Source organism: Monodelphis domestica, chromosome 8 (genome assembly GCF_027887165.1).
Source record: "Monodelphis domestica isolate mMonDom1 chromosome 8, mMonDom1.pri, whole genome shotgun sequence".
NCBI classification, from domain to species: Eukaryota; Metazoa; Chordata; class Mammalia; order Didelphimorphia; family Didelphidae; genus Monodelphis; species Monodelphis domestica.
The window spans coordinates 45,935,662-45,960,524 of record NC_077234.1 but is presented as its reverse complement, the minus strand read 5'-3'; the positions used below and the strand labels follow the sequence as shown (position 1 = coordinate 45,960,524).

Here is a 24,863-nt window from a genome sequence, read left to right as displayed (position 1 = left end):
GAGTCTGTGGAGTCAGAAGGTATCATGGTGGTAGAGAGGGATGTACCAGGTTCCTCAGGCTGCTTTGAAGGAATGAAAGATCTCAGAAGAAGCAGTTTGGTACATTTTAACTCACTAAAGCAGTCATTAGGGGGTACTTCCAGTCAAGATGGTGGCTTAGAAGCAGTCATTAGGACTAATAGGAGCTCGAGAAGGGGACAAAGATATGTTCTGATCATTATCACCAGAGACAAGGGGATGATGATCTCTCCAGATGGGAATGAATCCATTGTTAAGTCAACTAGGGGAGAGACCCTTGAGGCCATGAAAGGAGAGAGGCATCCATGGCCCAATGAGAGGCAACTGTTCTGACCTGGTGTCTAGATTCTCCTCCCTTCACTGAATTTTCTGAGGGAACTCTCAGATCATTCAGGCAGGGCTTCCCAGGGAGTGAAGGCCAGGTGTTTTATAGAAAAAAAGTGGAATTTCCAGCAGGTACATCTAATTGGTTTCCTCCTTTGATGTCACTGGCAAGGAGGGACCAAGATTTGGCTTGGTAGCTAGAGGTTTTCAACATAGAAACTTCCAGATGCAGAGGGCAAAAAAAGGAAAGTTCTAGAAAAAAGAGACAGAGAAAGGCAGGGGAGGGATACCCATTAGGAGGAAGGCGTGTCTATAGCAATGATACCTACAGCAAGAAAATCCAGGTCCCCCAAAGAGGAGATTTGGGGGATGACGATAGGAGCCATAGATGAGGAGTACAAATAGAAGGTACTGGAAGACTAATTCCAATGAGAAGAACATTGCAAACTTGGAGGCTAGGCCACCTAGCCAATTCTCACAAAATGAGAATTCAACCTTAGGCTTCACAGGGAAAACTAGGAAATGTAAAGACAAAAAAAAAGTCAATAAAATTTACGAGAGAGAGAGAGAGAGAGAGAGAGAGAGAGAGAGAGAGAGAGAGAGAGAGAGAGAGAGAGAGAGAGAGAGAGAGAGAGAAATGAAAAGCAAGCACAGCATCTAAGACTAGGGAGATAATAGTTGCTCTATCCTCTGCCTAGAAAGACCACATTTATAATACTTGATAATAATAGTTAACATTTATGTAGTGCTCATTATGTGCTATGCACTATGATAAGTTCTTTACAATTATCTTATTTGATCCTCTCAACAAATCTGGGAGGTAGTAGTAGTAGTCTCTCAGTAACTGAGAATGACAATTGTCTTTGTGTGTTTTCATCTATGGTGTATAGATAAGTGTGCACAAAGACACTTGTGCGTGAAGGAGATTTAAGTGGAAGAGTCGATGCACAGAGACAGTCCCACTCTCTTGGCGTTGGAAGCCTGGGTCCAGTGGCACGAAAAGTCGTTACACCTGGAGACTTCCTCAGCTGCATTGGGATTTTTATGGTGGTTTAATTACAATAGAAGGAAGAAATTAAGAAGAAGAGAGGGAGAAAAGGGTATAAGATTTCTCCAGCCTAGCCTAAGCTAAGGAAAGTTCAGGGTAGGTACTATGAATTTCCCCATTTTATAGATGAGGAAACTGAGACAGACAGAGGTTAAGTGGCTTGCCAAGGGTCACACAGCTAGTAAGTGTCTGAATCCAAATTAGAACTCAGGTCTTCCTGACTCCAGACCCATCCACTGCATCACCTAGATGGCTCAGCTGGATTTACTATCTTCAATTCTGGGCCTCCCACTTTAGGAAGGAAAAGTTGAGGATTTACAGAGGAGTCAGCAGAGGATGGAAAAGGACCTTCTAATTCAGAGATTTTTTGATTTGGCTGAGACCAAGAAGTTTAAAAAGTGAACAAGGGCCAGTGACATCTAATCAGACACAAAAAACCACAGTCAATTTTTAATGTAGATCTTGGAAAGCTTCTTGGTTCTCTTCCACAGGCTACGGATCACGATTTCCTCAGGTTCTACCTCTTTGATCCCATTCAGGGTTATTGGGGAGACCTTGCTTTTGGGGTACACATAATGCCCAGCTACCATCCAGCAAATATTGCTGTGTGTGTGAATCACTGCACACACCTTCCCCCAAAACCCTGAGGGCAACAAAAAACAACAAATGACTGAGTAATACCTGGAAAAACCTGGTGGAGCCTCTGACACTTGATCCCTCTCTGTTGTTGCTGAGAAGGCAGACTTGGCCTGGTGCCCTGCTGCCTTTCACTTTATATTATTTAAAATGTACTTGCCCTCTGGGAAGCAATCAGGGATATTCATCAGGCCACATGAAGCTGGACCAGTTTCCTTTAAATCATGAGAGATGGTGAGAATTATGTCATTTTGACATGAGGCACTTTTCCTCTTCACAAATGGAAAAAGGCAGAAAGCCTTCTTACTCCACAGCTGTTTAGCCATGATGGTTACTTATTCCATTTCCTGGATTTTTAAATAATTCTGTGGCAATGTGGGCATTGGGGAAGTCACCTGTGAAATCGATCAACATCCACTTCAGAATTCCGTGCTCAGTGTTGCTTACTCCCTTGATTACAGCTTTCCATTCTAGGGCAGTCTGGCTGAAAGACTGAACAAAGTGTCAGGACGCCCAAATAGGGGCTTAGATGGATGTAGACATGATGATGATTTCTGGCAGGACTTGGGAGAAGTGTGGGAAGGATGAAATGGGAGCCAACTTGATCTAATACGTTTGGGAATATTCTCTGGACAAAGAGAAAAGGATGTTACTAAGCTATCCCCCTTTCTGGGGGGAAATAAAGATGTGGGGAGGATAGTGGGGACAAAAAGTCAAGTCTAAGCATTTTTTGGTTGGGATTAACAATTGACAAATACTAGGAGATTGTATATGCTTGAAATAATGTAGAATCTGTTTTTAAATTTAAATTTTCTATATTCCTTTACTATTTTGCATTTAAGATTTTGATTTTTAATAGATATTTAAATTTAAGTTTAGATATTTAAGTTTAAAATTGTATTTAAATAATGGGAAAAAATGGAAAATCTCTGTATTATGTGTCTACCAGGTTTGGTGGCCAATACGGTTGTGAAAGGGCAGCTGGGTGGCATAGTGGACAGAGTACCAGACCTGGAATAAGGAAAACTTGAGTTCAAATTTGATCTCAGATACTTGCTAAATCACTTAACCCTATTTGCCTCCATTTCCTCATTTGTAAAATGAGCTGAAGAACATGGCAAACCACTGTTGGATCTTTCCCAAGAAAACCCCCAATAAGGTCATGAAAAGTAAGATGTTTGAACCATAACAACAAGGGCTATGATGGACCTTTAGATGTCAACTAGAGGCATTTTATTTCCAGGAATACTTGTTTCCCTATCAAAGATGTTCAATTCAGCAAGCATTTTAGGAGCCCCTGCTTTGTGTCTTGCTGACCTATTAAGGATTCAAAAAGAGAATTTGGAGTTGATCTCTCTGATAGAGCAGAAGCTCCTAAAGGGCAGGGACTATTTCTTGCCTCTGCTTTTGTAACTCCAGCTCTTAGTAGAATGCCTGGAACATAAGAGATGCTTAATAAATTCATGCTGACTGATTGACTTGCCCAGAGTAGCATCATTTTCAGTTAGAATTTGAATCCAAGACTCTCTTTTATTTATTTTTATTTTTTTAGTAGTTTTTCTTTTTTTTTAAGTCTCTTTTAACTCTGGAGTCCCTGTACCATAAGAAGGTTCCCTCCTGAGTCTAAACAGTAATTGATAGTCTTTCTGTGCACCAGGAACTTTTTGGTGATGGCATATAACAGAACAGCTTTTGGCCCCTGGAGGGGGTCTATCCGTGTTTCACCGATTTAAGGTGAGGAGGGGAAGGATGCACAGTTAGCAAAAAGGTAGCTGCCACCAGGCTCTCCAGTTGGTATCCACAGATTACTGGGTCCATTCTGTAGTCCAGGGAATCTGTGAAGTAGCAGAAAAGCAGGGTGACACAGAGAAGACAAGATGGGGAAGGATTTCTTCTGAGCAAGGCAGAGGAATTGTTTGCCCTGGTAACATCTCTGTCTCAGTTCCATTCCCCCTTCTTGCATCATTCCTTTTACTCAGAAGAGAAAAATGAAGCACAGCCTGAAACCCCCTACAAGTCATTTGACAAGAGTATTTAAAATAACCGATCTATAATAATCCTCCCACAGCCAGGAAAATCCATTAGTAACATTTAATCCCTTCGCCAGAGCTCTAGAAGCTAGATGTTGTTTTGGCCTCAGCTATAGAAATATCCATGTTTGGTCCCCAGTGAGTACAAGGTATAGATTAGTCTCATTCATGCCAGTAGTTTCATGGTCCCCTGGAAAACAACATGGCTCTCTCCATAACTGTAATCTAGGAACAGGGAATTGGATGTAATTGGGGTTCCGCTGCCCTGGGGTTTGGCTATTTATTTTCTGGCTTTTCTTTCCTCTAACAAAAATGTTATATTCATTTGATTCATTTTATTTTATAAAATTTCATTTTCTTTATTCATTCAATATTCATTTTATCTTATTTTACATTTGAAAACCCTTATCTTCTGTTTTAGTATCAATTCTAAGACAGAGGTCAGATTTGAACCTAGGTCTTCCCAAGTGCATATATGCTGTGCCATCTTTCTACCCCCATTCAGTATTCATTTTATTATTAAATAGCTAGCCAACTCGATGACTAGCTAGCCAATGAGCCAATGAGCAGGAGAGGAGCTTCTTAATGGCTGTGTATTTGGAAAATGAATTTCCATCTGATTTAATTCAGTTTAACAAACGCTTGAAAGAGCCTGGTGTATAAGGACACCGAACACCATAGAGATAGATTCCAGGGAAGATAATTTGGGAGTTTTAGTGGACCACAAGCTCAATGTGTCTGCAATATGACATGGCAGCCAAAAAAACGCTAATTCAATCTCAGGCTGCATTAATAAATGGATGAATGAAAAATCATTTACTAATCAGCATACAGTGATCAGTGACTCAGTGGTGGTTCTTGTGTTCAGAAATATGGAAGGGACAGACTCACTGTGTCCTGACCCAGGCAGAGCACATCAGGGGTTTCTTTGGCCAGTTCTGGGGGCCACATTCAAGGAATGATACTGACAAGCTGGAAATTGTCAAGCTGGAGGGCAACCAAGATGGTAGGGAGATTGGAGACCACTCCATAGGAAGGGCCTGTGGATGTTTTCTTTGGAGAAGAGAAGGTTTAGGGAAAGAATGCATCTTAAAGTATTTGATTAGAAGGAGGAACTAGAGGGGAAGACAGTATGGTTCAGTGGAAAGAACACTAGATTTGGAGTAAGAGGACTTGAGTACAAATTCTGACTCTGAGTGTGATCTTAGGCAAGTCACTTAAGTATCCCTATTTGCGAAATAGGGAGTTAGACCTGATGAATTCTAAATCCCTTCCAACACTGAGTCCTAGGTGATCCCCTTCCAAGAGGTTTCCAAGAAAAGGTCAATTAGGCCCTTGTTGACTGTGTCGTGGGCATGTACATGTTGATCTAGAGACCTCTGAGCTCTTCTTGAGCTCTGAAATTTTGGGTTCCTGCAGTGTGGTTAATGTTCATATCCTAACAAAGACTCCCAGAACTCCACTTGGTGGCAACTTGGCCAATGTGGGCTTTAAAACAGCACCAATAGAACAGATTCTGGGAAATGGGGAGTGGGACCTCATTTCCTTGGTCTACCTCCCCATTCCCCAGATTCTGCTCTGTTGGTCCTGGCTTCTGCTTCCTCGCTTTCCTTGATATGTCCTCCTGAAGGGTGGGAAGGAGGAATCTCCTGACTAGTGAAATGACTTTAGGTGCCAGGGTAGATTTTGGGAGAGCTCTTCTCATTGGTTCTCTTGGGGAAAGGAACAGGATGGAAGCTCCCAGAGAGCAAGCACAGTTTCATTTTGGCCTTTGTGTCCTCAGTGGTCCGAACTGTACCCAGCCCTTAGGAGGTGCTTTGAAAATGGGGAATTGATCAGAGGAGCATAGGTGCAAGCCAGAGTGGAGAGTAGCATTCATTAGCAAACCACTGAATGTGCTAATCTTGGGGTGAATTCTTCCTTCCCCTGAGGAGCAGGCAGGTAGATACAAGAAGTCCTAGCAAGAAAAGGGGTCTTGGTTGATTTCTAGAAAGTAGTGGAGCTCCTGCTTTCTAAAAGATGGAGAAGTATAGCAGAGACTCCAGGAAGGAAATAATAAATACTTGTTCATCAAATGGAGTCAGGAGACCTGCTTTTTAGCCCCAGTTCTGCCACCCACTGCACTGGCCATTTCCCATCTCCTGACCTGGATTTCCTTCTCTCTAAACTGACAAGGTTTGCCTAGATAGTCTTGAAAGATCTTCCAGTTGTAGGATTATCTGAGTTGTTGCTGGTGGAATGTAAACTAGTAGGATCTTTCTGGAGAGCAACCTGGTATTCTGTTACAAGAATATGATGTCCTTTCTCCCCATAATTCTCTTGTTGGGAATAACACCTGGAAGTGTTAACAAAAACAAACCTAGAAAAGAATCATCTGTACAAGGGTTTTTTTTAGCAACTGCATCATTTGTGACTGCAAAACAAAAACAAGAACAAAAATTGAGAATAGTATAAGCATCCAACAATAGGGAAATGGTTAAATGTTGTGGGACATTAACAGTGCCCCATTAATATGATTGGCTAGGCAAGCAAGTCCACCCAGATTAAGGGATACAAAGAAATCTGGAAAGATCTTTACAAAATAATGCAAAATCAGCATAGAGTGGTGCAGTGGGTAGAGTTCTAGGCCTGGAGTCAGGAAGACTCATCTTCATGAGTTCAAATGTGACTTCAGATACTTATAGCTGTGTGTCCCTGGGCAAGTCACTTTACCCTGTTGGCCTCAGTTTCCTCATCTGTCAAATGAGCTGGAAAAGGAAATGGCCAATCTCTCCAGTATCTTTGCCAATAAAACACCAAAGCAGGTCACCGAGTTGGACACGACTGAAAAAGAACAAAATAACAACTGGCCACTGAAGAGGAAAAGTAGAAGGAAATAGAGAGATGAAGAATTCTGAGGGAGGCACAGAGATGATAGAAAGGTTTGGGGTGTTGTTTTTTTAACACTTTATGGGAAGCAACATGGTATAACAGAGGGATCAGGTAACGCGAGTTCACATCCAGACTCTCCTGTTGACCAGCTGCTTGTATGATCTTAGCCACAGTATTTGATGTCTCCAGGCCTTAGTTCCTTCTCCTGTAACGTGGCCAGGAAGGGACCAGATGGCCTCTGGGATTTTCTCCAGTTCTAAAGCTATGATCCTCAGACATTTGGTTGTTTAGATGTAGTTATCAAGCAGGATGAATTGGTCCCTTTGCTGTTCAATAATAAGTTGTTGAAAGGCAGCTACTCCATCCATCACTGCCCACGGTCATCCTGTATCTCCCCTCACTTTGGTGACTAAACTGAGAAAGCCTTGCAAAACAGCTGCCTCCCCTTCCTTTCCTCTCACTATCTTCTTGTTGGACTCTCTTCAAATGTCTCCTATTGGGATTTTCTTGGCAAAGATAATTGGTGTGGTTTATCATTTCCCTCCCCCTCTCCTTTGACAGATGAGGAAAGAGAGGCAAATGGGGCTAAGTGACTTGCCCAGGGTCCCACAGTAAGTGTCTGAAGCTGGATTTGAATTCAGGAAGATGAGTTTTCCTGACTTAAGGCCTGGAGCTCTATCCACAATGCCAAGTAGCTGTCCTTAACTTTCTACAATCTGGCTTCCAAATTCATCTTTCAGCCAAAAGTTCTCTCTCCAAAGTTACCAATGATGACCAGGCCACCATGACTACTCAATAAATTTAAATAGTTTCTATCATCTGCAGGATCAAATATACCATTCTCTGGTGTTCAAAGCTTTTCCTAATCTAGCTTCTACCCCATCTTTCCAGTTTTCTAACTTCCTCCCATGAGACTCCTCGAAAGTCCAGATTATCTTGTTTTTTCTATTTGTATCCATGGCATTTAGCATAGTGCTTATCACATAAGTGATTGAGAAGAGCATTTATTATTTATTCATTCCCTTTTCCCTGGGGCTTACCACTTGCCCCAACTCCTTTTCCTGTATGTACCCATTTCACTTGATCCCACCACACTTTCTAGCTCTAGAACCATGATCAAAGCAACACTATCATTGTTGCTGGAAAGACTGTGTCAATTTACTCTTGGGTGCCGCCATTTACTTTGATGACTAAAGTGCTTCTCCTTGGACAGCATTTACCAATATGTGCTGCTTCCTTCCTCCTCTAAGAATGTAAGCTCCTGGAGGACAGGATCTGTGTTTGCTTTTGTATTTATATCCTCAATGCTTAGCACAGTTCTTGGCACTTTTAGTACACACTTAGTACTTGCATGTTTATTCATTTATACATGCATTCCTTCCTGCATCCAATTTTTTTAATTGCAGTAAACTAGGCCTTGAAAGGAAATCCTTGCAGAGCATCCACACCTTCTCTCTCAGATCTCCCTCCATCAGCACAAATTACAACCTGCCTTTAATGTCTAGGCTTAGGGAGCTCAGAGAGATGAAGTGTGTCATCCCTCCCCACCATGGCCACATCCTCCCCACATGTCAAAGGTAGGATTGGACTCCAGCTCTCCCAGACTCTCATGCCAGCATTCCACTGCTTCATCCTTCCATATAACATGCGTAATCAATACTTGAGTTGTTTTGAAATTATAAAAATAATTTCCAAAGAGCCCCAATCAAACATAAGACCAAACCTCCATGAACTCTAAAGCTGGGTGTTGCACCTTCTCAGGCAGGAGCAGGAATCAAAACAGCTGGAAACTATATTTTTCCCCCTCTTTCCTAGAATTCCAGACTTCTCAATTTGGATGTCACTAATGCTTCCCTGGGAAGTCGGTTCCCCATTTCCCTAAATTAATACTTTTATTTTTAAAAAATGAACAGATTTCAGTGAAATTCATGTCTAAATTTTAATGAAAGGCTGATTTATAAAGTTAAAATAGCTCAAGTGAACTCCATCCTGCCTTGATTCAAGGAAGGATGAACAGGATGATGAGTGTCTTTCACTCCCTTCAACCTCTGCCCCCTCCCCCCAAAATCATCATAGTAACAGAGTTCAGAGACAGAAAACCTAAAGCTCCCCCATGTGGGTTTCTCCCTCTCTTTGCTCCTTGGCTGCCAGCTGCCATCCTAACCGGGACTATCCAGGCTGGTCATTTCTATCTGGATTGGGGAAATCAGAGTTTTGGTACCAGACCTGGAGAGCTTTGTAAACCCCTCAGGAGCAGCCCAAAAGGAATAACCTTGCAACTCATCCATGCCAAAGCAGCTGCCCACCCAAAAATACCCCTAGGAAGTAGCAGAAAGCCAGGAGAGGAGAGCACCCTGAGAGAAGGGGCACTTCTGGGGCAGATTGGCACCCTGGGCCCATCAGGGGTGGGGGAAATCTTAGGGAGCATCACTGGCCTCTGCACAGTCACGGCTCTTCTCCAACTGGACCAGGTTCCCCGGCGTGCTGGGGGAGCCTGTGTGGGTGACACAGGTGGGGTAGAAGAAGCCGCATAGGCCTGTGACCTCAAGGTGCAGGCTGGGCAGGGGGGCTTGGGGTGCCCACTGACAAGTTCTCAAGCCTGGTAGCTCTTCCTGAGTAGTTTTCGGGATGTTCCCGCGTAGGCTCCCCAAGAGATGAAGAGGGGAGGCTGAGGTCTTGTGCTGCTGGTGGAAGCCGAGGCAGTCTGTGGTGCTGGTCAGGTTTGGGCCCCCCGGCCTCCAGCTGTGGGTTCTTCTTTACCTTCAGTCTCCATTTTTGGAACCATTTCCATATCTGTCCTTGGTGCAGCCCTAACTGCGTAGCCAGCCGGAGGTTCTTCTTTTTGGTAATGTTTTTGGATTCTTGAAAGCAGGCCCTGAGGATCCTCCGCTGCTCCTCAGAGAGCTCCGTCCTGGCAGTCCCTTGGCTGGCATCCCTCGGACCTATTTTGTGGTCCTGGACCCGGGGCTCAGGGAGAAGGCTGGCGGAGGAGCCCGGGGTGTCCAGATCCAAGGGCGAGGGAGCAGGGGGAGGGGATGTGGGGGGCTCAGCCTCACGGATGGGCGAGGTGCCTCCCTCGGCTCCTGGGGGCCCCACGTCCACCGGACAAGGGTCTGGGGCTCCGGCTGAGCTAGCGTGGTGGGAATGTTCCATGGCCAGGTACCAGCCTCAGGAGCCCTGATTCATCTGGCAGGCTCAGCCCCAGGACTGACTTTTTAAGGGGATCCAAAACGACTAGAAAACCCATCTGACAGTCAGTTGACTCTCATCTGGCAAAAGCTCATTTACTCTGCCCCAAATAAGTGCACCTGAGGCCTTGGGCGTCCTGGCTGCTAAGAGGTTGGGTTGTAAATGAGCTCATTAGCTTGTTATCAGAGACCCCTGGTGGCCCCAGGACCCCTGCTTTGGGGGGAACTGAATTCAGGATTGCCTGGAAGCCCCAGAAACTGGGCTGCATGTTTATGAGCCCCCCAAAACTTTGGGGTGGCGCTCCCTGGGAATAGTTCAGATTTTACTTTAAAAGTCTTTGTTTTAGAATTGTGTGTGGCCATTTGTAAGGTTTTGTGACCAGCTGCTTTATCAGGAGGGTCACCGTGGAGGAAGAGCAGCTGTGGGCCCTTGAAGTTTCCTTCCAGAAAGATTAGGGGTTTGGGGCTCAGCTTTCAGGTCTGGCAGTAGGTTGACAGAAGCATGGAAAAGGGGCCCCACGAAAGGGTGCTTCTCTCCACAGATTTTCCTAGAGCTCTCTGGATCTCACCTCAGTTTTCATCTCACCTTATCTAGTATTTAAAAAATAAATAGAACCCTTATTTTCTATCTTAATAACAACTCAAACACAGAAGAGGTATAAAGGCTAGGTAAATGGGGCCGTGACTCACCCAGGGCCACACAGCTAGAAAGTGTCTGAGGCCAGATTTGAACCCAGGACCTCCTAACTCTAGGTCTGGTTCTCTCTCCATTGTGCCACTTAGCTGCCCCTTACTCTGCCTAGAATGATACTTGGACCTGTAGGATTATAGATTTGTGCCTTTATAGATTATAGAACCTGAGAAGTAATTTAATCCACCCTGCTCATTTTATGAGTAGAGCAGGAAGGTGACCCAGTGGATAGAGTGTTGGGCTGGGAACCAAGAAGACCCTTCTTCCCCAGTTCAGATCTGATCTTAGCTACTTATCCGATGTGTGACCCTGGACAAGTCACTTAACCAGTTCTTTATCCGTAGTATGAGCTAGAGAAGGAAATGACAAACAACTCCAGGATCTTTGCCAAGAAAACCCCAAATGGGGTTGAGAAGAATTGACTGAACAACAAGAGCAACAAGTCCCTGAGTCCAGGCTCAGGGCTCTATGGACTGACCCCCTGGCTGCCTCCCCATCGTCTTCTGCATGGCAGGGGCTCACCATCAATTTGTTGAGTGAGTTGGAGGGAAGTGGAGGAACTTCATGCTGCCCCTCTCTCCTCCTCCTGTTAAATGATGGAGAAGGGCCCCTTGCTTTGGAGGGATTCCACTCTTTTCTTAGAAATCACCCAGTTTCTAGAGAGAACAAGAGTGCTTTTTGGCAACTCTGGCTCCCTACGAGGACGCAGAACTAGCAGCCTTGGTCATTGCAATCTATGGGGAAAATCAGGCTGTCTAGACCTCCCAGCTGCTTCTCATTAGGGGATACAGACCTCATTTGGCTCTGGGTTTTGTTTCCAGCCTGAATGAGTATGGGGTGACCTCATTCTTCCTGTGACCCATGGCTCCCATGGCAATGGAAGGGCCAAATGTAGCCTGTAGCTTACTGAAATGACGACGGGCTATTGGCTCCAGATCATCTTACTTTTCTTCTTTAAATTCAAGACGAAGCTCTTTACACTATCCAACCATGAATGACAATCTGTAGCCAAGGTTCTAAGTCAAGGAAAAGATTGCTTAGAGGAAAAATGGACCAAGGATACCCAATGGACTTTTCATCTTCAGTCAATTCATTAGCATTTAAAAAGCCCTTGCTTGGACCGAGTGTGTGTCTTTCCTGTGAATTCTGCATCCATTCTTCCCACTGACACTGTATTTGTGGGCGAGTGTCCCCCCAATTCTCTGGAAGACATATTTGTTTTTTGTCATTTCTTATTATACAGTGTCAGTAAATGCCTTTTGCTTTGAGCTAACTGTGTCCTTTGGTTGGTTAGTCAAGGTAAATGCCCTGATCTATAGTTTTCGGAGTTCAGATGGACAGAGTGCCTTGAGGAGGGACATTCACCTCTTGGGGGACCCAACTTTCGGCTTCAGATTGGGGGTTGGAGAGAGGCACTGCATAATGAACCACAAAATAGACAAAATAAACCCAGGCTAAGTGGAGAGATGGGAGACACTCATAGCTGGGGGAGTCAGAAAAAGCTTCTCGATGGAGCCTGCGCCATGATGTCAGCTCAGAGATTCTGAGCGCTGGTCTTCCTTCCGAGGTGGTCCTTGGATTATCCTTGAGGAAAGCTGGGCATTTGAAGAGGTGGAGCTGAAGATGGAGAACATCTCAGGCATGGGGGCCATGGCCCTTGTCAAGGCATAGGGGAGGAAGATGAAATGTTGCATATAGGGACCACTTTGGTTGGATTATAGAGTACATGAGGGGCAGGGATGTGAAATCAGTATGGAGAGATGGACTGGAGCCAGATTGGGATGGGGTTTGGGATAGAGACTGGATCTGTGGTTTCACTGGGATAGAGAACTCCCAGATGAGGGAACTTCCTTTACTTACTGAAGGAGGCGCCTTCTCTGCATCATTCATCAGAGCTATGGAGGGCACAGGAATTTATGCGAGTCTCCTAGAATCACCAGCTCCTTCATACTGGAAGTGGGACTTGAACACAGGGCTTTCTGGTTCTCAGGTTAGCTCTCTATCCACTGCACTGCACTGCCTCTGGGGTGAATGTCAAACAGAGGGGTGAGGAGGCTCTGGAGGAAGAGATGCTTGTATAAGATGGCACCATTTTGTTTTAATTCTCTAAACTAATCATATGTAAACCAGACACTGTGAGGCAGTAGACTATGAACTCTGGGAAAACAGATCCTGAGCAGAAAGTGTTATTTCAGGGAAGGCTGTAGCCACTGACAAGAGACATTTTTGTGGTATTGGGGAATTTTTTTTCCTTCTCCTACATGTGGTTCACCCGACACAAATTATGCTAAATTCCGGACATGTTTTCTTTCTCTTATCATCCCCTCCCATAAGTGATCATAGAATTAGAAATGTTGTAGAGCTAGAAGAGGCTGGAGAAGTTCCCTTGTCTGACACCTTGATTTGGCAGAGCTTGAGATGGTACAAGGCAAAGACTTTTTGACAGCATAAATGGCAAGAGCAATGAACAAGACAACTAAAATAAATCACAGAAAAGTGGTAAGGACTAGGCAATTAGGGTTAAATGACTTGCCCAGGGTCACATAGCTAGGAATTGTCTGAGGCTAGATTTGAATCTAGGATTTTCAGACTCCAGATCTCTATCCACTGAGCCACCCAGCTTCCCCCCAACAGAATAATTTTTGAATTAGACTGAGAGAGGGAAACCTGAGGACCTCTGCCAAAAGGCTTGGCTTTTCCAAAGAACTGAAAATGGATGTTTCCCTCCCACCCTTATCACTTAATCTGGGAGACAGAAGCACAGATTTAGGAGGAGATGAGAGAAAGGAAGAGGATAGACTATTTAGGAAGCAAGATGGCACAGGCTTTGGGAAGAGGATTTCTGGTCTCTCTTGAACCTCTAGATTATCAGAAGGATCATCTGGTATCAGCTCTATCTATGACAAATCTTGAATAATTTTCCAAGCAGGTCTTCTATTCTTTATCTGTTGCCTTTCTGGGTAACATGGAAGCTTTTATTCACCTGGGGGTTTCTTCTCTCTCCTTCCCTTTGGCAGATGAAATCATGCAGCAGGAGATCCGGCCCCTCGCGGCAGTGGATATCATAGAACAACTCCACAGACAGTTCGCCATCTTGTCAGGTAAGGACTTGATGGCCATGGAAACGATCTCAGCCAGGGCACACTTTGATGAGCATCTTCCCCACCATTCATCCAAGCTCCCAACTGGATTTTGCCATTGTCCACTTGTGTTGGGGAGTGGAGGAGAGGTTGGAGTGAATGGGTTCAACTGACAGTGTGCTGGGAAATGTTTAACAACTGTCCCTCCCAGAAAAAAATCAATTGTACACAAGGCACACTTTTGGTTTAATTTGCATTATTAACACTTTCTCAAGTCTAGACAGTCAGCAGAGCAATGAATCAAACCCCAATTTAGTGTTTTCCAATATTGGACATTTAACAATCAGGCTCTGGAGAGAGCCAACTCCAGCCCACCCCTGGGCTCAAATCTTTTGGTATTGGGAATGGTTTTAGTTTCATCCAAGTACTTCCATTCATGACCACCTAGAGAGGAATGAAGAAAATGATTTAAAAGGAGGAGTAGAAAATGAGCAACCACTTAACCAACTAACCAGCATTTAGTAAGCACTTACTGTGGACCAGGCAGGACAGTAAGCCCTGGTGAAGCAAAGACAAAGACCTAACTCCTGCCCTCAGGGAGCTCACATTCTAATGGGGGAGATGGTGAGCATACAGCTTGGTACCCCTCAGATGGATCTAATGGAATGGGAGATAATCACTCCCCTCATCTGCCACTGGTTTTCCATTTGGGCTCTGTATTCTTAGTGTCTGTACATAGTAAGAACTATGGTGGATGGGGAGGGGCAGCTGGGTAGCTCAGTGGATTGAGACCCAGGCCTAGAGACGGGAGGTCCTAGGTTCAAATGTGACCTCAGACACTTCCCAGTTGTGTGACCCTAGACAAGTCACTTAACCCCCATTGCCTAGTCCTTACCACTCTTCTGCCTTGGAATTAATACACAGTATTGATTCCAAGATGGAAGGTGAGGGTTAAAAAAAAATAACTCTTGTGGAAAGAACACTGCTATGGAGTCAGCAGTCGTGTTCAAATTCTATCTGAGATTCCTACTACATACATGTCTTTGGACAAATCTCTCTTTTTAAAACCTTACCTTTTGTCTTAGAATTGATACTGAGTATTGGTTCCAAGGCAAAAGAACAGTAAGGGCTAGACAATGGAGGTTAGGTGGACTTGGTCCAGCTAGGAAGTGTCTGAGGTCACATTTGAACTCAGGTCCTTCTCATTCTAGGCCTAGGGCACTTTCTCGTGGGCTACTTAGCAATGCCCCCTCCCCAGATTCTTCAAGGATCCAGACTGGGTAATAAATGTTCATTAGAAAATATTAAAATTGGGGTTAGAACTTTTTTACAGATGAGGAAACTGAGGCACAAAGAAGTAATCTGACCTTTTTGGCTCTGAACCTGGCCCTTTAACAATTAAAGCCCATTGTCATTTCCTCTGTGAGGCTTTTGGGGCTCTGCAGGGCTCCAGGGTGGTCAGGGGCAGACATTTCTTCTGACCTATGAGGGAGCCCCATTCAAGTAAGGAGGAGGAGGGTCCCTTAGCATGGGATGGGCAGCCCCCCAAAAGAGACTTTAGCGGACCTCAGGAGAGTCAGAGAATAGACACTCCCCGTGCTAGCTGTGTAGTAAAAGGTGGAGATTTTTTTAAGCCAAGCAAACCTAGACGGTGAGGTCATAGCACCCTTCTCTGCCATGTGTGGTTTGGTCGTCTGTCTGCAGAGAACAAGGAAGCTGGATGGAGCTCAGGAGACTCACTGCTGCTGAGAGTACTCGTTTGGAGTCTGGAGATGCTCCTTAACAGTGCTTATTATTATGGCCAGAGAGCTTCTGAGGGCTCTTGTGGCTTTGCACCAACTGTCTTTTTTATTTATTTTTTAACTCTTACCTTTTTAGAATCAACACAAAGTATGAGTCCCAAGGCAGAAGAGCAGGGAGGGCCAGGCACTGGGGTTAAGTGACTTTACCAGGGTCACACAGCTAGAGAGTTTCTGAGGTCACATTGGAAACCAGATCCTGGAACCCAGGTCTGGTGCTCTATGCCCTGCTCCACTTAGCTGGTTATCTACAAATCATTAGAAATGGAGGGGCAGGTTTCCATCTTGGGTGACTCCTCTAGGGAGGATTTGTGGAGAAGTATGGACAAGAATCACCCAGGACAAGAAAGCAGGAATGGGATTCCATCTGGACCCGTTGGGGCAGTGCCCTCAGGGAAGAGATCATCATTTATGCTGAAGTATTTGGCTTCAGTCAGAGGAACTTTAACAATCATGGAATTGGATGGTCATTCCCAAGTAACAAGATCTGAATAATTTTCACTCCTGTTTAAACTTTCACATAGAATCTCAGGGTCAGAAGGCTTCTAGCCCAGCCCGTAGCTGAATGAGAATCCTCTCTCTATCCCCGGTGAGAGGCCATTCCACCTCTGCTAGAAGCTTTCCAGGAAGGAGGAGTCCATCAGTCTGCTTCTGGGGCCCCTCTGATTGCTAGGAAGTTTCCCCCAACATCAAGCCTAAAGGTGCCTCTCCTCCCCCCAGTCCCATCTCCTTCACTCTTGGTTCTCTCTTTTGAGATCAAGCAGAACCAGTCTTCTCCTCCATCCTCTCCCTGCTCTCCCTTTAACTATATAAAGATAGATTTTCAGATCCTCCAAGACTTCTTTTGTACCCAAATATAAAATTTTATTTTACATTTATCCCTATGAAATTCATTCATTTGACAAACATTTTAATGAGCTTGTTCAGTGTCTCTGAAATAGCAGCTACCATTCAAGGGCATTCATTCGTCATCATGCTCCTGCTGGGTCACTAGCCAGTTGTATGCCTTCTCTGTTTCTTAAGAGAAACTCTGAATATCTCATCAGTATTAAGAGCAATATTCTAATAACTCAAGGAATGCTTCCAAAAGAGTTTCCATTTTCACATGAATGTAGTCACTAGTGAGTTCATGGAGAGGCTGCCTATAGCCCAAGGTACCCACCTCATTTGCTAAGGCTCCATCAGTTTAATGTGTGTGTTCGTAGCTGAAAGAATATTGAGATTAATGGTCAGCTTCTCTGTGGTTATGACAAGAATGCTGTGGGACCTTTGGGTCATTTGGGAACTAGGATGTGCCCAGATTCTTATAAGGGGGCCCAAAGAAATAAAATAAAGCACAGGATTGATTAGATTATATTGAATTATCTACTTATTTATTACTTATCTCTGCAATGTTTCAGTCACTATGAATAATGTTTTCCTGGTTCTGCTTATTTTACTCCACATCAATTCATGGAGGTCTTTCCAGTTCATATAGAAATCCATCAACTCATCATTCCTTACAGCACAGCAGTATTCCATCACCATCAGATACCACAGTCTGTTCAGCTATTCCCCAATCTAGGGAGATCCCCTCATTTTCCCATTTTTGAATAAATAAATTAATTTAGTTTGGATTGCCATTTTTATTATATTAGCTCATCCTACCTATGAGTAGTTAATGTTTTTCCATTTGTTTAGATCTAGTTTTATTTGTGTGGAAAGCATTTTGTAATTGTGTTCATATAATTCCTGTATTTGGGCAGATAGATTCCTAAATATTTTATTTTGTCTAGAGTGATTTTAAATGGAGTTTCTCTTTCTTGCTGCTGCATTTGCTTGGAAATATATAAACATGCTGATGATTATTTGTGGGTTTATTTTATATCCTGCAACTTGGCTAAAGTTATTGATTATTTCCACTAGCTTTTTAGTTGATTTTCTAGGATTCTCTAAGTATAACATCATATCATCTGCAAAGAGTGACAGTTTGGTTTTCTCATTGCCTACTTTAATCTTTCAGTTTCTTTTTCTTCTCTAATTTCTACCACTAGCATTTCTAGTATGATATTAAAAAAAATAGAGGTGATAATGGGCATCCTTGCTTCACTCCTGATCTTATTGGGAAGACTTCTAACTTATACCTATTGCAGATGATACTTTCTGATGGTTTTAAATAAATACTGCTTATTATTTTGAGGAAAGTCCCTTTTATTCCTATACTTTCTAGTGTTTTTTTTTTGATAGGAATGGATGTTGTATTTTGTCAAAGACTTTTTCTGTATCTATTGGGATAATCATGTATTTCTGTTGGTTTGGTTGTTGATATGGTCAATTATATGGATGGTTTTCCTAATATTAAACCATCTTTGCAATCCTAGTACAAGTCCTGCCTGGTCATAGTAAATAATCTTTGTGATAACTTGTTGTAGTCTCTTTGCTAGTATTTTATTTAAGATTTTTGCATCTATGTACATTAAGGAGATTGGTCTGTAGTTTTCTTTCTCTGTTTTTGGTCTTTTGTGGCTTAGGTGTCAAAACCATTTTTGTGTCATAAAAAGAATTTGGTAAGACTCTTTTGCTCATTTTGTCAAATAGTTTGTATAATATTGGGATTAGTTGTTTTTTAAATGTTTGATAGAAATTACTTATGAATCCTTCTGACCCTGGGGATTTTTTCCTGGAGAGTTCATTAATGGCTTGTTCAATTTCTTTTTCTGAGATAGGATTATTTAACTATTCTATTTCCTCTTTTGTTAATATAGGCAATTTATATTTTTGTAAATATTCATCCATTTCAACTAGATTGTCATATTTATTGTCACATAATTGGGCAAAATAGCTCCTAATAATTGTCTTAATTTCCTCTTCATTAGAGGTGAAATCCCCCTTTTCATTTTTGATACTAATAATTTGATTCTCTCTTCTTTTTTTAAATTATATTAACCAATACTTTATCTTTTTTTAATTTGTTTTTTTTTCAAAGTACCAACTCTTTGTCTTATTTATTAGTTCCATGGTTTTTTCTTTTCTTTCAATTTTACTAATCTCTCCTTTGATTTTTAGGATTTTCAATTTAGTCTTTATCTGGGGATTTTTAATTTGTTCTTTTTCTATTTTTTTTAGTTGCATGCCCAATTCATTGATCTCTTTTTTCTCTATTTTGCTGATATAGACTCTCAAGGATATACATTTTCCCCTGCGTACTGCTTTGACTGTATCACATAAATTTTGATACGTTTTCTCCTCTTTGTCATTCACTTCAATGAAATCAATGAAATAATTATTTCTATGGTTTGTTCTTTACCTCACCAGTTTTGAAAAATTAGATTATTTAGTTTCCAATAAATTTTTAATTTTCCTCTCTATGAACCCTTACTAATTATAATTTTTGTCTCATGATCTGAAAAGGTTGCATTTATTATTTCTGCTTTTCTACATTTGTTTGTAATGTTTTTATGCCCTACTACATGGTCAATCTTTGCATAGGTACCACATGCTGCTGAAAAGAAGGTATATTCCCTTTTTTCCTTGTTCAGTTTTTTCAGATATATATTAACTCTATTTTTTTTTCTAAAATTTCATTCACTTCTCTTACTTCTTTCTTATTTTTTTGGTTTGATTTCTCTAGTTATGAGAGGGGAAGGTTGAGGTCCTCCACTAGTATAGTTTTACTATCTATTTCCTCCTTAAGCTACTTTAGTTTTTCCTTTAAAAATCTGGATGCTATACCATTTGGTGCATATATGTTTAGTATTGATATTACTCCATTGTTTATAGTATCTTTTAGTAAGATGTGTTTTCTTTCCTTATCTTTTTTAATCAGATCAATTTTTGCTTTAGTTTTATCTAAGATTATGATTGCTACTTGTAAACCTCAAAATTTCTCAGACTTATGAATGTTAGGGGTTTCCCCCATTGGGGAATCTTCTACTTAAAAAAATTCCCTAGCAGATGGTGAGAACTCTACTTGAGTGTGGGGGCTCCTAGCTATGGGAGTGTCCCTGCTCCACCCTACTTAAGACTGCTTTAGGACAGAAAACTGCTTGCTAAACAATGAAAGTACTTTGATCCATGCTTATGGAAGGGACAGGAAGTTCTTTGAGTCATGACTGTTTTAGAATTGATACAATGGGATACTAAGTACCTATAAAGGTGGGGCAAATTGTAAACTACTTAAACCTAAAAGGGTGATAACTTATTCAGAGGTTTTTTCTTAATGAAATTTGTCACAGCAGCATTTTTTTTCTGACTTACTAAAGAGATTAAAACTACTCAGCTGTGAATTCAAAATGGGCGGTCCTTTAGAAACATCTACAGTGATTGGTAGATGTAAGGACTTAGGGGAGGTGACAGAGGAAATTTTGCCCTTAAAAATAAGAGCTTGGATCTCATTCAGAGATCTCGATTTCTGATTCTCATTCTGGAGGAGAGCTCCTTGAGGAGCTCCTCTGAGGGGCTCTGTCCCTCTGGGGTAGGAGCTCTGGAGGCTCTTGAGAGAGAGGCCCTTTGAAACAATTTCTGGCTGGAAGACTCTTTGAGGAAGGACATTGGCCTGGTGTCACTAGTATTCTTGTTTAGTCAGACCTTGTGGTGAGTGTTAAAAAAAATTGACTGATTTCTCTTTTAAGACTCAGGTCTAGGCCATATTGGCTTGAGGCCCTTCATACTTATTCCTTTCTTACTCTTTCTCTCTTTCTTTGATTACTCATTGTATTGTTAATTAAAATCTCTATAAAACCCAATTGACTTGGACATATTCATAATTGTTATATATTTCCCTTGCTCCGACCTATTTAATTCTAACAGTTTATGGCTCCCACTCTTTTATCTACAACAATTTAAGCCCCTCAACTAATTTAAATCTTACATACTCATGTTTTTTTTTATTTTAGATGATGCCTAATAAATTCTACTCCTGCCTTTTAACTTTACTCTGTGTATGTCACTCTGCCTCAAATGTGTTTCTTCTAATCAATATATAGTAAGATTCTGGTTTTTAATCCACTCTCCTGTCTGCTTTTGTTTTATGGGTGAGTTCATCCCGTTCACATTCACAGTTATGATTACTGTGTATTGCCCTTCATCTTATTTTCCCCTTTTGATCTTGCTCTATTCCCTTTCACTCCGTTCCTCCTCACCAGTGTTTTGCTTTTCATCACATTCCCACTTCTCCATCCCTCAAATTACCCCCCCCCACCTTCCTTCATCTTATTCCCTTTCTATTTCTCTATAGGGTAATATAGAATTCTATACCCTAGTGAGTAGGGTTGTTATTCCCTGTCTGAGACAGCCTGTCACCACCCTCATCCCCTGCTTCCCTGTAATAATTTTTCACGTCTCTTTATGTTATATAATTTATCCCCATTCCATTTTCTGTCAGTGCAATCCTCTTTTTCATGGCTTGATTTTTTTTATATCATATCATCATAATTAGTTTACTTCCCCACCCTCTATCCAAGTATATTCCTTCTATCTGCTCTACTTCTAAGAATAATGTTTAAGAGTTATAGATATCCTCTTTTAATGTAGGAATACATACAGTTTGATCTTATTGAGTCTCTTAAATTTTATTTTTCTTATTCTTATAACCTTTTTATTTTTTTATATTTATATAAATTATATATTATATATATACTATATATATATATAATATGTTATATTTTTATATGTATTTGCTTATTCTTATAACCTTTTTAGGTTTCTCTTGGATCTCACATTTAGACTTCAGATTTTTTTGCTTAAGTCTGTTTTTTTCCCCTCAGGAATGCTTGGAAATCTATCTTATTTAATGCCTATTTCCCCCCTGAAAGAATATACTCAGTTTTGCAAGATAGGTGACTCTTGGTTGTAAACCTAGATATTTTACCTTTCTGAATATTATCTTCCATGACTTCTGATCCTGTAATTTGGAAGCTGCTAAGTCCTGTGTGATCTTGATTGTAGCTCCATGGTATTTGAATTGTTTCTTTCTGGCTGCTTAGAGTATTTTATCCTTGATTTGTGTGCTCTTGAATTTAGCTATTATATTCCTGGAAGTTGTCATTTAAGGATTTCTTTCTGGAGGTGATCTGAGGATTCTTCCCATTTCTATTTTATTTTCTTATTCAAGAATATCTGGGCAGTTTTATTTGATAATTTTTTATACTATGATGTCCAATTTTTTTTATCATGGCTTTCAGGTAGCCCAATAATTCTTAATTGCCTCTCCTGGATCAATTTTCCAGGTCAATTGTTTTATCAATGAGATATTTATTGTTTTCTTCTGTTTTTTTTTCTTCTTTTGATTTTGTTTTATTGAGGCTTTTTATGTCTCATGAAATCATTAGCTCCTAGTTACCTAATTCTAATTTTTAAGGAAAGATTTACCTCTATCAACTTTTGAGCCTTCTTTTCACTTGGCCCATTTCTTCTTGCATTACTTTCATTTCTCTTCCCCATTTTTCCTCTGCCTCTCTTAATTTGAATCTCCTAATTTGAAGTCCTTTTTGAACTCTTCCAGAATCTGCATCCAATTCATATTTTTCTTTTGGACTTTGTGTGTGTTTGATTTGCTTTCACTGTCCCCTTCTGTGTCTATACCTTGTTCTTTGTCTCTTTAAAAATTCTCTATAGTTAGGTGCTTTTTTTTTTTGTTTGCTCATTTTCCCAAACTTTTTATAGGTAGGCTCTATTCTCTGGGAGGTTAGGGCACTCTCTTAAACTTCAGTCCTTCCTTGATGCTACCTTTAGCTTTATTTCTAGGTTTCTGCCAGTTTTAGTTCTTTCAAGATGGTATGGATGGCCTGAATGCTGAAAGGTCTGAGAGCCACTCTGCACTGCTGATTTAATTAACCCTTCAGATGCTGATAACTGAAGTTCTTGCCTCAGGATTGGGTGTAAGCTTTGGGTTTTACTCTGTGCTTGATCAAGTTAGGCACTGCTCAAATTCTTTCCTCAGACTTGGGTGAAGTTTTTGGTCTCACTCTGGGTTTGATCTTGTCAAGCACACAGTGGATTGCCCTGTTCTGGGGCTCTGCCTTGAGCTTTTGGCAAGAGGCTCAGGGGGCTCAACTTTTGGTCTACCAGCTACCTCAAACTAGGATCTCTGTCCTCACCACAGGCTCAGACTGGAACTCTTGACTTTTTTCTGAACCTACACAGATCAGGTTGCTTTAGCACATACTGCCCTGGGCTAGGGTTCTGGGCTTTACTTTAGGTTTGGAATTTTAAGGAGTGTAGGTTGGTTGAGTCTCTATATTCCCAGGCAGGGTCTCAGGGTCTGGATGTTGGCTTGGGCTCAGGTTCAGAACCTGGGACAGCAGATGTGGGTTGGGGGGGTGTGACTTGCTCTTGGCTTGCTCTTTACCCCTTGTTATAGTTTTGCCAATTGTGCTTTCCTCTCACCCCAGTGCCCCAGATGTTCTCTGCCTACCTCACTTTGTCTCCTTGTTGGTTCTTTTATTTCTGAATTTGTTTTGTGGCATTAATTTTCAGATTTGTTGGAGAGCATTCTCATGGTGATGTGGAGCTACTCTGACATCTTGGCTCCAGAATCAGTTGATCCAACTGTGTATTGTGGTTTTCAGTGAGTTTTTGTGTTCTATTCATAGGAATAAGAGCATTAGCAAGAACAAGTCACTGATATTATGTAGTTATTCATAGCACCATTAAGATTTAGAGCTAGAAGGCCATCTAGCCCCAGGATGGTAAACCTTTTAGAGGCAGAGTACTGGGCTCCACCCCCATCCCCCAGATGAAGTGCCCTGCCCCCTTACCTCACCCCCCTCAGCCCCTTCTTACAGATGTGAGGAAACATCATTGGGCATTGTTGAAAGGGGGAGGGAAGCAGCTCTACCTGAGTCTCTCTAGCTTTCTAGTATTGCACTTGGTGGAGGAGGGGGAAGGTAGCACATGTGCTCACAGAGAGCACTCTGCATGCCATTTTTGGCATACATGCCATAGGTCTATCATTGATCTATCCCAACCCTGTCCTGTTACAGTTGAGGAAACTGAGATCTAGAGAGTTCTCCATCAGATAATAAGCTTCCAAGAGCTTCTAAGGCAAAATTTGAACCCAGGTTCTCCAACTCTGGAGACAGTGGACTTTTCCTACAAAGTTTACCATGTATTTTACATACATTATCCCATTTGTTCTTCAAAACAGCCCCATTTTATAGATGAGGAAATTGAACCTAGGGGAGTTAATAAACTTTCCTAGGGTTACAGAGCTATTAAGTGCTAGAGCCCTTGGCCCCTGGGCAGCCTTCTGCCTAGCCCATCCAGCTTATTCCAGGGAACAGAACTAGTCTGGGAGGCTGACTCCCTTCAAGAGGAGGGTGCCACCTGCTGTTTGTCCAAGATCCTGTCTTCCAGAAGCTGGGCTCCATGCTGTTCTATACAATTCAATGAGTTTCTTAAAGATGTATTATGTATGATACTCAATAGATGCTCAAGGCTCTATGGCGCACACGCATGGCCCCTGCCCTTCCAAAACTTGCCATCTAATAAAGAATATTTTTTGTCTTAACAGGTCAGTTCAACCAACAAGTACCCATTAAGCTCCATTACCATGGACAAAAGTCACTTAACTTCTCATTGCCTCAGTTTCTCCTCTCTTCTCTATATAAAATCCCGAATCTATAAAGGGAGTTGGACTCATTAGCCTTCAAGATCCCCATTATACATGATCGATTGGTCTATCTATCTATCTATCTATCTATCTATCTATCTATCTGTCTGTCTTGTCAGTCTGTCTCTATCAATCTATCTGTCTATCTTTCTGTCTACCTCCCTATCTATCTAATAATATATTGTATAAATAGCATATAATATAATATGCATTATATATAAAAGATCACATAGTGTACAACCTATTATGTATTAAATATAATTTAATATATAAAGTAAGCATTGTATATAATATATGATACATAATAGATTGCATACTATATCTTAATATATTGCTGTATGTATATAGATAGATGCATAGATTAATACAAACATGTATACATGGCATAGTAGACATACACAATAGACAACATGCATGTGTACATGTACGTATATGATACGTGCAATATATTGTTATACATATAGATTATGATTTGATACATATGTAATTGGATATTACTTGATTTATATATGTATGCAATATATTGATATATTATCAATAGAATGCATGGTATACATAGAATGCATTGATCCAAATATCAAATATCAC

The 24,863-nt window shown here is 41.6% G+C and overlaps 1 protein-coding gene across 1 annotated transcript in view; it reads left to right on the top strand.

The window, feature by feature from the left end:
• MCF2L2 (MCF.2 cell line derived transforming sequence-like 2) overlaps positions 1-24,863 on the top strand; it is a 306,817-nt gene that overhangs the window by 7,185 nt on the left and 274,769 nt on the right. The window contains exon 2 of the mRNA XM_056808456.1: positions 13,824-13,907. Within this exon, the coding sequence (XP_056664434.1) occupies positions 13,824-13,907 (84 nt within the window). The remainder of the gene's footprint in view (positions 1-13,823; positions 13,908-24,863) is intronic.